This window comes from Parambassis ranga, chromosome 4 (assembly GCF_900634625.1).
Source record: "Parambassis ranga chromosome 4, fParRan2.1, whole genome shotgun sequence".
In the NCBI taxonomy this organism is placed as follows: Eukaryota; Metazoa; Chordata; class Actinopteri; family Ambassidae; genus Parambassis; species Parambassis ranga.
Window position 1 is genome coordinate 3925291 of NC_041025.1, and position 13089 is coordinate 3938379.

The 13089-nt window shown below is 39.6% G+C and overlaps 1 protein-coding gene across 1 annotated transcript in view; it reads left to right on the top strand.

Moving 5' to 3' along the window:
- The first annotated feature begins 11230 nt into the window (after window positions 1-11230).
- naaladl2 (N-acetylated alpha-linked acidic dipeptidase like 2) overlaps window positions 11231-13089 on the top strand; it is a 282516-nt gene continuing 280657 nt past the window's right edge. The window contains exon 1 of the mRNA XM_028404275.1: window positions 11231-11399. Within this exon, the coding sequence (XP_028260076.1) occupies window positions 11231-11399 (169 nt within the window). The remainder of the gene's footprint in view (window positions 11400-13089) is intronic.

The window sequence follows — 13089 nt, forward strand, 5'->3', positions numbered from 1 at the left end:
TTGGGTACCATTGTCCACATCAGACATGTAACATTTAGCTGATTGTGCATAATCACTAGCTGCTAGCTTCAGCTTTAGTTCCTGGTTTGGGTCCTCAACATTAACTATCTCCTGTCTATTTCACTTCATTCTTTAGTTGTAGAGCAAGACAATAAGTAGAGAAGATCGAAGCAAGGCGTCTTCAAGAAAACTCTACAAGTCCAGACGCCTTGCTTCAATCTGCTCTACATATTATGACCTGGATGACTGAGAATCTTCATCAACAAGCAAGACAATAACTTTAGGCTAAATCATTTTCTTTAGAAGTAGAGAGTGTACAGCACCCGGCTGTACATCCTTCTCCAGCAAAAAAAAGGGTTTGACTGACATGGTGGATAGTGTATGGATGCAATTTTCTTAGGTATTTGTTCCTAAACATCACATTAATTAGATGACTGAGTAAATAACTTCCTAAAGAAGAAGTTATTTCAGGCTTTGAGCAATAAGCAGAGGTAAGTGTAATAAAGAGGCAATATTTGAAGGACATCAGGAAGAGGACAGCATTAAAAGATTAGATAAGATAAAAGATTATTTTGTGATGTTTTTTTTTAAAGACCAATACAATGAGTGAATTACTTACTCAATAATAGGTTTGGTGTTTTCATGGTATTCTTTCACATTTTGCAAATGTGTTGTCTCTAGCACAAATGATGCAACTAACCAAGGCTTTCACTGGCTACATTTGGTGTGCTTGAGATCGCCGGTCCTTCAAAACGTTGACCACTGCTGAACCAGCACAAGAAGAGTTGGCTTAAATATGCTCAAATCCATATAGAGAGAAAAAACTAAGCTCAGATGTTGTTGGTCTCTACGTGCCTCTCTGGTGACATTGGATTAATAACAAAAACAATAAATAATAACAATCATGCATGGCTACAAGATAGTTAACATAGATAGATAATGACTGATGGCGGAAGCATCAGGGTCCAGAGCTGCTACAATAAACAAACACCTTCCTTGTTCTCACAAATGCCATTCTTTAAGCACTTGTTGTGCAGCCACATGTAGCCATATAGTTTCCCAGGTCCGTCCAGCTGGTGAATAATGAATTCTATTACTTCCCCAGCATCAGCATAGTCTTCGTGTTTGTCATCCACCCTTACCATGTGCAGCCATGATCAGTCAATGGCAGTAAAGACTTTATGCATCTATCAAAGAATCCTTAAACATATATAATCTTTAGACAGCACATTGTTATTTTTACAATCTTAATAATTTGTTGATTTGATTGTTGTTTATGTTTAGGAATCTTTTTTTTTTACCTGTACAATCACCTATATTTTCTATGACATTTTGGCATAAACAATAATCAACAATCTTTGTAAATGTAAATAATAAATACATCTGTGGTAGTTTGTGACTGTCAGAGAACCCCCCCCCTCCAAAAAAAAAAAAAACATAAAGGATGAAGGATGTGTTTGTTTGTTTGTTTTTTATAGTTCAGAGTGTGTTTTTGCTGCTTCCTGAACAATGTGTTCATTATATCACCCATCCATGTTCTCTTTTCCAAAATCCACCCGCCACAGAAAGAGAAAAGCTGACCTTCAGCCGTAATGGACTGCATAACCTGTTGACTTGTGGGTAATGCAGTTTTTAATGGACTGCCTCAAACTTTCAGAGCCGAGAACACGGCATGAATGAGAGCGAGGGCAGGAACCAAGGGAGAAAACAAGGAAAAAAACTGGTATTGAGAGAAAGACATGCAAAGAAAAAAAAAACTGATAGATAAGAATGTTTGGCTGTTATTGTTTTCCGTGTCTAACATCCTGAGACATGGCCTGTGGTATTCAGGAGATTTAATGCGGAAGAGAGGAGGAGAAAGATCCATAAAGCCTCTGCTCTCCCTCATCACCCCAGGGGAAGCCATCTTTAATTCATGAACACTATAAAAATAAAGGTTTTTTCTCTGATGGCCCTGCAGCCTGTAACAAACTCTCACAGCTACATGGCGCCGTGCAGATGTTGGTGCTGTGGTTATGGATGTGAGACCCAGGTTATATTTTATGCAGAAATGAACTACCTTTTGGCTGTGCTGCTAAATGGATTCCAATAAGCTGTTTCTGTCTCTCTGCAGACAGACACATGACAGCTGTATTTCAACGTTTGGATGAAAGCATAGGAGAATATGCAGTTGCCCATAAGATATATTCAATATACATTAAATCAGCAAAGTCAAATTTTAATATCCCTGCAAAGATTTGTCCATAATGAAAATTGCAGTTAGCACAAGAGCCTCAATTTGTAGCAGCTCAAATCATCGTGTACTTCTCTCTCATGTCACATCTATTACATAATGTATTAAAATGTCTGTTAGAGTACAGCTATAATATGTGTAATAGTTAGTCTGATTCTTCAGATGTGAGTGAGGATTCTCTGCAGCAGTTTACTGTTGCTCTGTAGCTATTGCTATGTTCCACTGTCATGTATGAATGAGTTGCCTTGCATTGTTACCTTGAGTATCGATAGAATCCAATGGCTACAAAGTTGAATAAAATCTTATACATATGAGTGAATGGACGCCACATGACCGTTGAACTCACAATGTGATACTACTAACGTCAACGATTCAACAGCAACAACACGACCATATAAAATCTATGAATATCAAAATAGCTTACATGAAATGAGATACATTGAAAAATGACATATACAGTGGGTACGGATAGTATTGAGACCCCCTTTTTTTCACTCTGTTATATTGCAGCCATTTGCTAAAATCACTTAAGTTTATTTTTTCCTCATTTAAGTACACACAACCCCATATTGACAGAAAAACACAGAATTGTTGACATTTTTGCAGATTTATTTAAAGAAAACAACTGAAAAACAAAGAGTAAAAAATGTAAGGGGGTTTTACAAGCATAATTGTGCTATAAATGTTTTTCAGTTGAATAGTTAGAATAGTATAGACATGTGTTTTTAGTGTGTCTTAAACCTTCAGTATTTTTAATTGATTTAATTGCATAATGCTCACATCGTGTAATAAAATAATAAATAAATATGGAATAAGTTTGCACTTTCACACTCCCACACATGGGATAGATTGTCGGCTTCCTACAAGCATATGATTGCACCTCATTTGCTGACCACGAAATGTGAACCCTGTCTCCATGGAGACACTCAATCATTTCATTACACTCTGGTTTGCTTTTTATTTTCTTATTTGTCCCTTGTGGTGCCTAATATATCTTCCATTACCTAAGAACACCAGGAGATCCATCAGGGCGGAGAGGTTATTGGATAATCTGTGTTTTATTCATGCACATAAAAAATATACAATGAATGGTAACTTGGAGGTTGTTTTAATGTATAATTTATGTGGAATTATAAATAATTTGTGGCCTTTACAAAAGCTTCCCTCTGGCCTGTCGGTGCTTCTCCATGGCAGGGAGAGGGGAGGTGGGAAAAGCTGTGATTGACAGCGCGCTTCATGCTCTGTAACTGCGGCAACTGACAAGGTCGTGTCAAATGAAATGATTGGTGAGGAAGACTGTTTGGGGAAATATTCTCCCACTTGTTGTCTCTATATGCCCTGATTACACTCAGGATATCCTCCCTCCTCTACTAGTGTTGTGCTAATTTATGAATGAGAGGTGAACAGCAGTGAAAGGTAGCAGATACAGCAGATGACCTGTCAGTTTTTTTTTTTTTTTTTGCAGCTAAAAGATAAAAGACAACTCTGTTGCCCGCAAGCCTTCATGCACCCTCAATATATAAACAGCAGTGGTTGCATGTGTCCACATGTGATATTGGTGAGTGTGTTTGACAGGTCTCTTTGTCCCAGCATACCAATGGCATTGTTCCAGAACTCTTTGTTTCCTGTTGGAGCACTGTGAAGGTCAAACACAGGAGCTGTTGTATCAGGCATTTTATTTTCTATGCAAAATATGCCCCTTGCTATTAAACAACCTACTTTGATTTGTAATTATTGGATCTAATGGATGCAGTTATGAGGCAGTGAATGAACGTCATAATTGATTTGGCTTTCTTTTTCATGCTCAGACATCTACTGCACCTCTGTAACGCATAAGCTCTGAACAGAAGTTGCAGAAGTCTTAAGTAAATGGGGGCAAAGAAGGTATTGTTCTAAACCTAACATATAAAGGAGAAATGGTGGTAGGTAGCCAACAGGCCACCACTATGTTCTGTCTTCCTATTTATGTGAACAGTCCATGTGTTTGTTTCCTCGGTACACTCAAAGGTCATTCACAATGTTGGTTATTATCCGCCAGTGAAATGTGTATGTTCAACACAAGTGGTACTTAGAGTGAAAGATTATTTTTTTGTCTCAACTGTGTGCATGACTCATCTGGTTACTCAAGCATGTGTAGCTCTTTTTTTTTTTTTTTCCATGTGCATCTTCCGGCCACTTGTATGCATAAGAGTAACTTAGTCTTTCTGTTGGCATGTGTCATCTCAATAGCCTCACATGTACAACAAGGTTAACTCGTGTTTTGTGTTACATGTGGTCACTCGAGCCGCTCTTGCATGCAAACATGTCAAATATGGTCTGTGATCTGTAACAGGAAGTGTAGAAAAGCTTGCTTAGGATAATTAGCCAGAACCACCACCACCACAAAATTGCAATGATAGACAGAAATCTGACAGACTGCCTTTGTCATCTCAGTGTGATCAAAGCTTAAACAAATGCTGACGCAACCAGTACTGTACCTGTGTGCAACTGTGTTGCAGATATTTTTCAAATGAAGGGGTGACTTTCATCTATAACCAGGCCAAACGAGGCCTTCAGTTGGCAGGTCAATGGCAGTGCCAAGCACCTTTACACGTTGAGATACAGCTGTGAATTAAAACAAATAAACACAAAAACATGTTTTTCTTATTACTATTTTTCTTTTATCCCAACATCATGACAGTTCTGTGACCCGGCCAGGTAGAAGCTGCCCCTTCACCAGATGATTTATTAACAAGAACCTTTAAAGTCTGTTTTGGTCTCAGACAGTAGACAGCAAGAAATGACCAGGTGGGAGTGGAGCAGCAGTCAGACAACCAGTAACAAATATCTTATGTAGCCTACAAACACCATAATATTTTTTACATTGTTTTTGCTTACTTCATTAAACAGGTGTGATGGTGGCGGTAGTTCAAAATAGACCACTTCAACTAACCACAGACTCAGGGAGGTGAAAAGGGTTCCCTAGCTTTCCTATGACTCTTTATACAGCATCAAAGATGCTACAATTCCACCTGTAGTGGATTATAGCCAGGTTCATAAATACTGGAACAATGGCATTGTCCTCTCTACACCACCACCACATTGAGTAATTTAAAATGAAACAAACCCTGAAGATGTGAGTAAAGTCAGGTCAAACACACACACATTGTTGGTGGATCATACATTATGGAACAAATGTCTGACAAGCAGTTGCATGGCTAGGTGTGTCCTGTTCCCTCATTACTGACTAATCAAGCAGATACAAGTCACAACATCTTGGTAACGACTCTGGAGGAGCAGGGTGTGTCATTGTCAAAGTGTACAGTCAGAGATGGCTTTATGGATGTAAATACAGAGGCTTCACATCAAGGTGCAAACCACCAATCATAGTCAAAAACACAAAGACCACAATAGACAGAAAACAGCTAAAAAGGCCCAGTTCATGATCCAAAGCACAGTGCATCTTCAGCCAGACATGGTGGAGGCAGTGTTATGGCATGGGCATGTATGTCTGCCAATGGAACAGGTCACTGCTGTTTATTGATGGTGGGATTGATAATAGAACCAGGAGTGTATAGATTCGGACAAATGCTGCAGAACTTGCAGGATGCTGCTTCATATTGCAAATGGACAATAAACCAAAATATACAGCAACATCTACCACAGAGTTCCTCAAGGCAAACAACTGTCCATGTCAGTCCACACACAAGTGGGAGCTGAATGCAGCTGCAGTAAAGACCTCACAAAGCATCTCAGGGAAGGAACCTTAGCATTCGGTCATATCCATGGGTTCCAGACTTCACACAGTCAGTGAGAATCTGTCATCCAAGGATCAATCATTGTTTGTTCCTTATGGCAATAATTCCTGATTGGTTAATGTCACACTTTCGTCAGAAGCCTTGTAATAAAGCAGAAAGTATTGACTTCACTCATATCTTGGATTTTTCATCTTAAATTCAATGTGATGTGTGAATCAGAATCAGAATCAGAATCAGAATCATGTTTATTGCCATGTAAGTGAAGGGGGTTCACATTACTAGGAATTTGCCTTAGTGATTGGTGCATACAAAGAACATATGACAATTAACATGCAATAAGATAAAAACTAAGATAAAATTAAGTAAATAAACTAAAGTAAGGCTAAATTTACATGACAGACATGGCGTAACAGACATACAATGAACAGAACATAAAATACTGTGCAGATGAAATGGTAAACATAGACCCTTATATGATCGAATGGAACAGTGTAATAATGTAATAATGTAACAGGTACCACATGGATCGGTGAGGTGGTACTCGTGTGCAAGTAGTGCAAGATGGAGTAAACAGTGCAAATAGTCGTCATTGTGCAGTGACTATACTAAAGTGACCTTCTGAAGACAGTGCAGAGCAGTGCATTAATTACAGTTTAACAGTCCAACAGCAGAGGGGAAGAAGCTGTTCTTGTGGCGTGAGGTTCTGGTCCGAATGGACCGTAACCTCCTGCCTGAGGGGAGTGGCTCAAAGAGTCCGTGTCCAGGGTGAGAAGGGTCAGCTGTGATCCGACCTGCACGCCTCAGAGTCCTGGAGATGTACAGGTCCTCGATAGATGGCAGGCTGCAGCCGATCACCTTCTCAGCAGAGCGCACAACACGCTGCAGTCTGTGCTTGTCCCTGGCAGTGGCCCCAGTGTACCACACTGTGATGGAGGAGGAGAGGATGGACTCAATGATGGCCGTGTAGAACTGAACCATCATCCTGGCTGGCACCTTGAGTTTCCTCAGCTGCCGCAGGAAGTACATCCTCTGCTGGGCCTTTTTGATGAGGGAGCTGATGGTGAGCTCCCACTTGAGGTCCTGGGTGATGGTGGTACCCAGGAAGCGGAAAGAGTCCCCTGTGCAGATGGAGGTGTCTGTCAGGGTGAGGGGGGGTGATGGAGCTGGCACTTTCCGAAAGTCTACTGTCATCTCCACTGTCTTCTGGGCATTCAGCTCCAGGTTGTTGTCAGCACACCAGGACACCAGACGGTCCACCTCCATCCTGTAGGCAGACTCATCCCCGTCTGAGATGAGTCCAATGAGGGTGGTGTCGTCAGCAAACTTAATCAGCTTGACAGACTGGTGGCTGGAGGTGCAGCAGTTGGTGTACAGGGAGAAGAGCAGAGGGGAAAGTACACAGCCTTGGGGGGTACCGGTGCTGATGGTCCTTGTTTCCGTGAACGTTTTTATTCCAATATTTATGAACCTGACTGTATATGCATAGCTCTATAGTATATGTATAGCTCTATAGTAGCTATATAGTACATCTCAGTGTCCTCTGACACTGAGTCTGAATGGGTTTAACACATTGATCACTTGGTTGAGCTCTCACACTCACATTTTTTAATGCAAATTTATGTAACAGATCCTGATAGCCGAAATACATCTACTCACCACTAAGCTATTAAATGTTTATTCACTCGCCCACACAAATGAGAGAGATTCATTGTAAAAAAGCAACACTAATATATATTTTTTACAAATTATTTTCAGACACTGCTGTTTAGCATTTCCTTCAGTCAGGTGGTGATTGAACTGAAGGAAAGGTGCGATATTATATGTGTAAAAAAGAGAAATTCTAATAACATGGGCTTCACTCGGCAGCAGTAATAGGTATCAGGTGAAGCCCACTGCAGTGTGTGAGGTCAGCAGTTAAATGAACTTTTGTTCCATTTTACTGAGTAGCCTTCATCTGCATTGAGCTAGAAGTAATGAAAGTGTGGTGGAGCATTGAAGATTGATGCCAAGGAACTCCCAGACCTCTATCCTCTGCTTTTTACCCTCTTTCATTCATCTATAAACACTCTTGCCTCTTCCACCCTGCCTTCCTGTTTTCAGCTGTTTTGCTTTCTGTCTCCCCGTCTCACTGGATCCCTCTTCTTCAGGACTCTTCTTCTCTGCGTGCCTCCATCTTTTTCCATTATCTTCTTGTTTCTGCTTTCTAACAAAAAAAAAGAAAAAGAATGGATGGTCGGTCTGAAAGACAACAATTCAGCATTCACTCAGACATATGTGTCTAATTCCAACTGCCTGTTGTTGCTCTTATCATCTAATAAGGAATAAAATGCTGCCCTAACATGGCATGTCAGATGGTTGGTTACACTGGGTGCTTTCAGACGTATACATGGCATGTTCAAGCAATCAGATCAATAAATATTCAAAGAGGAAAAAATAACAAGCTGCGGATGGTCTTTGCATGCTAGCCAGCAGTTGTTAGCATCTTGCCAGATGCCATACATGTGAGGGTAATATGCATAAACACTGATTGGTCAGAAAGTACCACACAGACTAGCTTAAGGCAAATATACATCATACATCATGCATCTGAAACATGTTGCATTAAATATTCAACTATTCATATGAATCTGTACACACTTCCTGTCTCTTAAGTGGGCACATCAGAACATCGCTGTATCCAAATGAATGTATCCAAGCTGAGATATGGTTTCATACAAGCAGCAACCTCAGGGGCTCAGACATGAAGCTAATGTGGAAGTGTTAAAAATTGCAGTTCACGTTGCTGCCTCCAGGGGCTTGCTCTAAAAGCGAGTCAATTCCCCATAGAATGTCATGTAAAAAATGGCCAAACAGCAGAAACATGTTTATAGCCTGCTACAAAACGTGATTCTAGTCTCAACTAGTTTCCTTCTAGTGTCAACTGTATGGGCAGCTCATTTTCATTCATAAAGGCAACCGGAGATAAAACAAAAAAAACACCAAATATTAACTCAGTAAAATGTGGAACATTATAAAATTGTTTGTCTGCTTTTTAAAGGTTACAGAGTGCAGCTGTTAGTGGGAAATATAAGCACCGTTGTGCCAATTTTTTGGAAAAGCTAATTTCTTTTAAAAATGTATCCCAATTTATTATAATTGTAGCATAAACTGGCGCTTCTACCTGTTTTATTGTTATCCTAGGAATAATAAGCAGGCCAATAGCGGTGACCTTACCACCACAGACGACCTGCTTGTTCAGGTGACGCCATGACTCGGCCGTCCAGCTAACTCAGTCTGTCCCCTCTCAGAATCAATGTTTATTTTTCCAGCTTCTGAAAACACATTAATGCACTTTCTTCATCAGTTATTACATGACTCACTTTTATGTCCACATTATGTTCCTTTCTTCTTTCATTTGAATAAAACAGCCTCTATAAAGTCACAAGTTTTCACAGAATATTGGTCTATAAGTTTGACTGCCAGCCTGAGCCATTTTCTTCTTTTTTTACCACAAGCAGTTATCGATTGGGCAGTTCATTTGTCTCTTCATGGTAGACTTTGACGACAGAGCGTGTAAAAGGCGCTGTTAAACTTGATGACTTACCGAGACACTAGCGGGGAGATTTTACACAGCCGATCCTCGCTCAGATACCACAGACACACACACACAGCTGCACGGTCAAACCTCATGCATGTGATATCAACCAATAGAGAGGGTTAATGACGCTGTTTAGGAGCTGTATTGACCCCAGAGTTAGGTTTACTGGGCAAAAAAACAAAAAAACACAACCTCATACACACACTGGAACAAATTCATACACAGATGCAGTACTTAACTCTATGCCTCAGCCTAACTTGCCTTCTCTCAGTCATATTAATGTGTGTGAATGCATCGCAGCACCCTGTGGTGCTTTTAGTCTTCATAATTGTGTGCTGAGAGGCTCCGGTCGGTCACTTAGCCCAAGTAGCTTTTAACAACGTTTATCACATTTTCTTCTGTATCCAGCACTAATGTAATATACCATTACCTTAAGTCAAATGAAACGTCTTAATCTGACCCAGGTGACTGATACCGGGCTTTCAGCACTCACTGCCTGGGCTCACAGATAAGTCTCTGTACAGATTGCACATGTCAACACTCACTGCCTACAAAAAAATACTCTGAATTCTATTTTACAGTCTCCGCCAACCTTTTAATCTTTGCTCTGCTCTTATTACATCATGAGCAAACCTTAAGAAATAACCCTATCAAGTAATATAATGTGAAAATACATTATGCACTCTTTCAGTGCATATTGTACTAATGTGCACGCAGAACAAGGCACAGAGGCCTCGTTTGTATTGTTCAATTTCAAATGTGAGTGGGCGTCAGAGGGCTGTGTGGGTGATGCTAGACATCCTTTTTATTGTTTTGTAGTGTACAAGCTCAACCTAACTATTTAAAATAATAATAATAATAACAAGCTGAGACTCTAACAACAGCAACAATGACTTAGGTGCATTATGGTGCATTGTGAAACATTTGGCCTGTAAACATTTTGGAGAAGAAACAAAATTAAACCAATGGAAAATGGTAATTGTTGTGTATTAGCATTTTAATAAAAGCTAGAAAACACAATATTTATCCTAATTTTTACTCATTGTTGCATCTCCTTCATCCTTTCACTTTCTATTGTTAGCCTGAGAGCAGACAACACTGAACACACACTCAGGCTGTTGGATGGTGGGGGTTGCATGACCATGGCTAGTTGTTTAAAGTGCACTTTTTGCTGAACTTTTCTGGAAAGCACTGCATGGATTTTTTTTTTGGCAGGATGCCATCAGTAGTATTTCTTTACACATGGTGGATGACAGTTCATTTTTTAACATTTTGTTAAATTAGATTTACTACGTATTCTACCATCAACATTATTTTATTGTATTTGTTGATTACTATTGTTATGTACGAAAACATTTCTAACATAGTAGATGAACACAGGGTGTTGGAATCTTGGGTAAAGGATGCATTTGTTCCATATTAGCAAGGATGTTACACCTAAAGGCTCCAGTATTGATGGTTACAATAAGCGTTTAGGTAATAGTGATGATGCAAAGAAAAGTCTAAAAATGTTCTTGTTTATGCCCAATATTTTTTGACCTCTGCTCCATGTCAACTACTATTTTGGCAAACAAGTCAATAAGCCTACAGTATAACTTTTTTACAGCATTTCTCTACAGTTGGGCTCCATTGGCAGAAGTCATTTATTTATACTCATTGTTTTATTCCAGGTGACCGTGCATCATGGCATACAGGAAGGTCTGTGACACTCAGGGTGGTCCTTTGGTCGGTGAGGTTCTACACTGCTCTGGAGGTCTAGACCTCGACTGGGACCTGGACAAGGAGGAACTACAAGAACCTGGGCCAAACATGGACCGCATGCAGATGCAACATGTCGACTGCCAGAGATCAGGTGGGATGTACTTTTGCTCTGCAACATTTATTGCAAACACAGTTACAGATGTCTGATACATATAGCTTATTGGGGTCTGAAATGTGTAGGCTGAGGCACAAACACACATTTAGATGAGGGACTGCTGTATGTCTTTGTTTTCAGATGTTATAATAGTTGCTTAACAATGCATGATATGCCTTCATTTTTATCTGCCAAGATATGTTTGGTGTTGTTTTTGTGCTGTTTGTTGACATACTACCCCCCCGGTGCTACAACCAGAAGCAAATACTAAAACCCACATGCCATCAATGGCCTTCAGATTTTCACATTTTTTTTTTTTTTTGGCAGAAAGTTTAATCTAACAGTTTATTTATTTATTTTTATAAATTCCAGCATCAAGTGTTTTTATTTACTAACCATGTAAGACAACATTCCTGAAGCGCACAAGCCCTCTGCTCTGACCTTTGCCAAAATAAACCTCATATCTGTTCTGTTAACAACAGAAAATGGGTTATAGCAAAAAAAATATATAATAAAAAAAAAAAAAATCAGTTGGCCGGGAGGAGGGAGATTGGATTGGAACACATCAACCACCCCACAGACAAAAATGAGCATGAGGAAATATTTTAAAAGAACTAGCTGCTACCAGCAAGTGTCCATTTCCATCTCTACCGTCTTACAGTTTTGCTCATAATACACAGCTGATAATTGCTGTTACCTAAAGACCTTATTGCCATGCAGCAACACACACGTGTCTCATCCTATCCCACAAAGCAACAGGAGGTGTTTATGAAGAGCTGGTTTGTTTGCTCAGCTTAAAAGCACAATTACAGCTCATATTAAATGCAAATGGATAGCATCTGATTTGTGTCAGGCCTGTTAACAAGACTCTGTGAATTATTTATAAAACATTTTACCACAATGATGTGTATTCACACATTTCACAAACTGTCAAAAAACAGAAAGCATGTTGTTACCAATGGCAAATTGGATTTATACTTTTGTATAATAATGTCTGCTGCTGTGATGAATCTTTAAATGAATAAGGACGGGCTTCTTCTTTACAACCTGCTCATGCAATATTCATCACACACTGCTGCCTGTGATCCCTTTCAGATAATGGCTGCTTTAACATGTTTATGATGCAAATATCATTCAATGTTCTTTGTGTAACTTTGCTTGTAGTTTCAGCATCGTGACATCACGCCAGAAACAATTCACTGTCTCCCACTTTAGATGATCTTAAAAATATGTTTTTGCACAGCAATGACTCATAAGTGCATCATTTGAAACAACCTGTCAGTGTGGCAGAAAGATAGTGTATTTCATGTGTGACTTTAACCGCTGCCAGAAGCTGCAAAAAGAAGAAACTTTATAAGTACCCTAAAGCTAGACTTGAGATCCTCGGCTTTGAAGGACTCTGTTTTAAATTGTGCCTGAAGTTCTGTTGCAGGGAAAGTTTTTCCTTCCTCGCAAATGCTTTCTCAAGGAAATGGGCTGATCGTTTTAAAACTCAGGACTCTGCATTAAGTATTTAGTCTATTTTTGATTTTTTTCAGTTTAAAGTTTGTTTCTCCATGGTGCATATTGGTGAGTTATAACCCTGTGCACCTGTGCCTGTAGTTTTTAATGGAACATAACAATTATGCCATGATCATTTTATTGTTTATTACAAGACTATAATCTCAGCAGAACCCAGAAAGTCTGC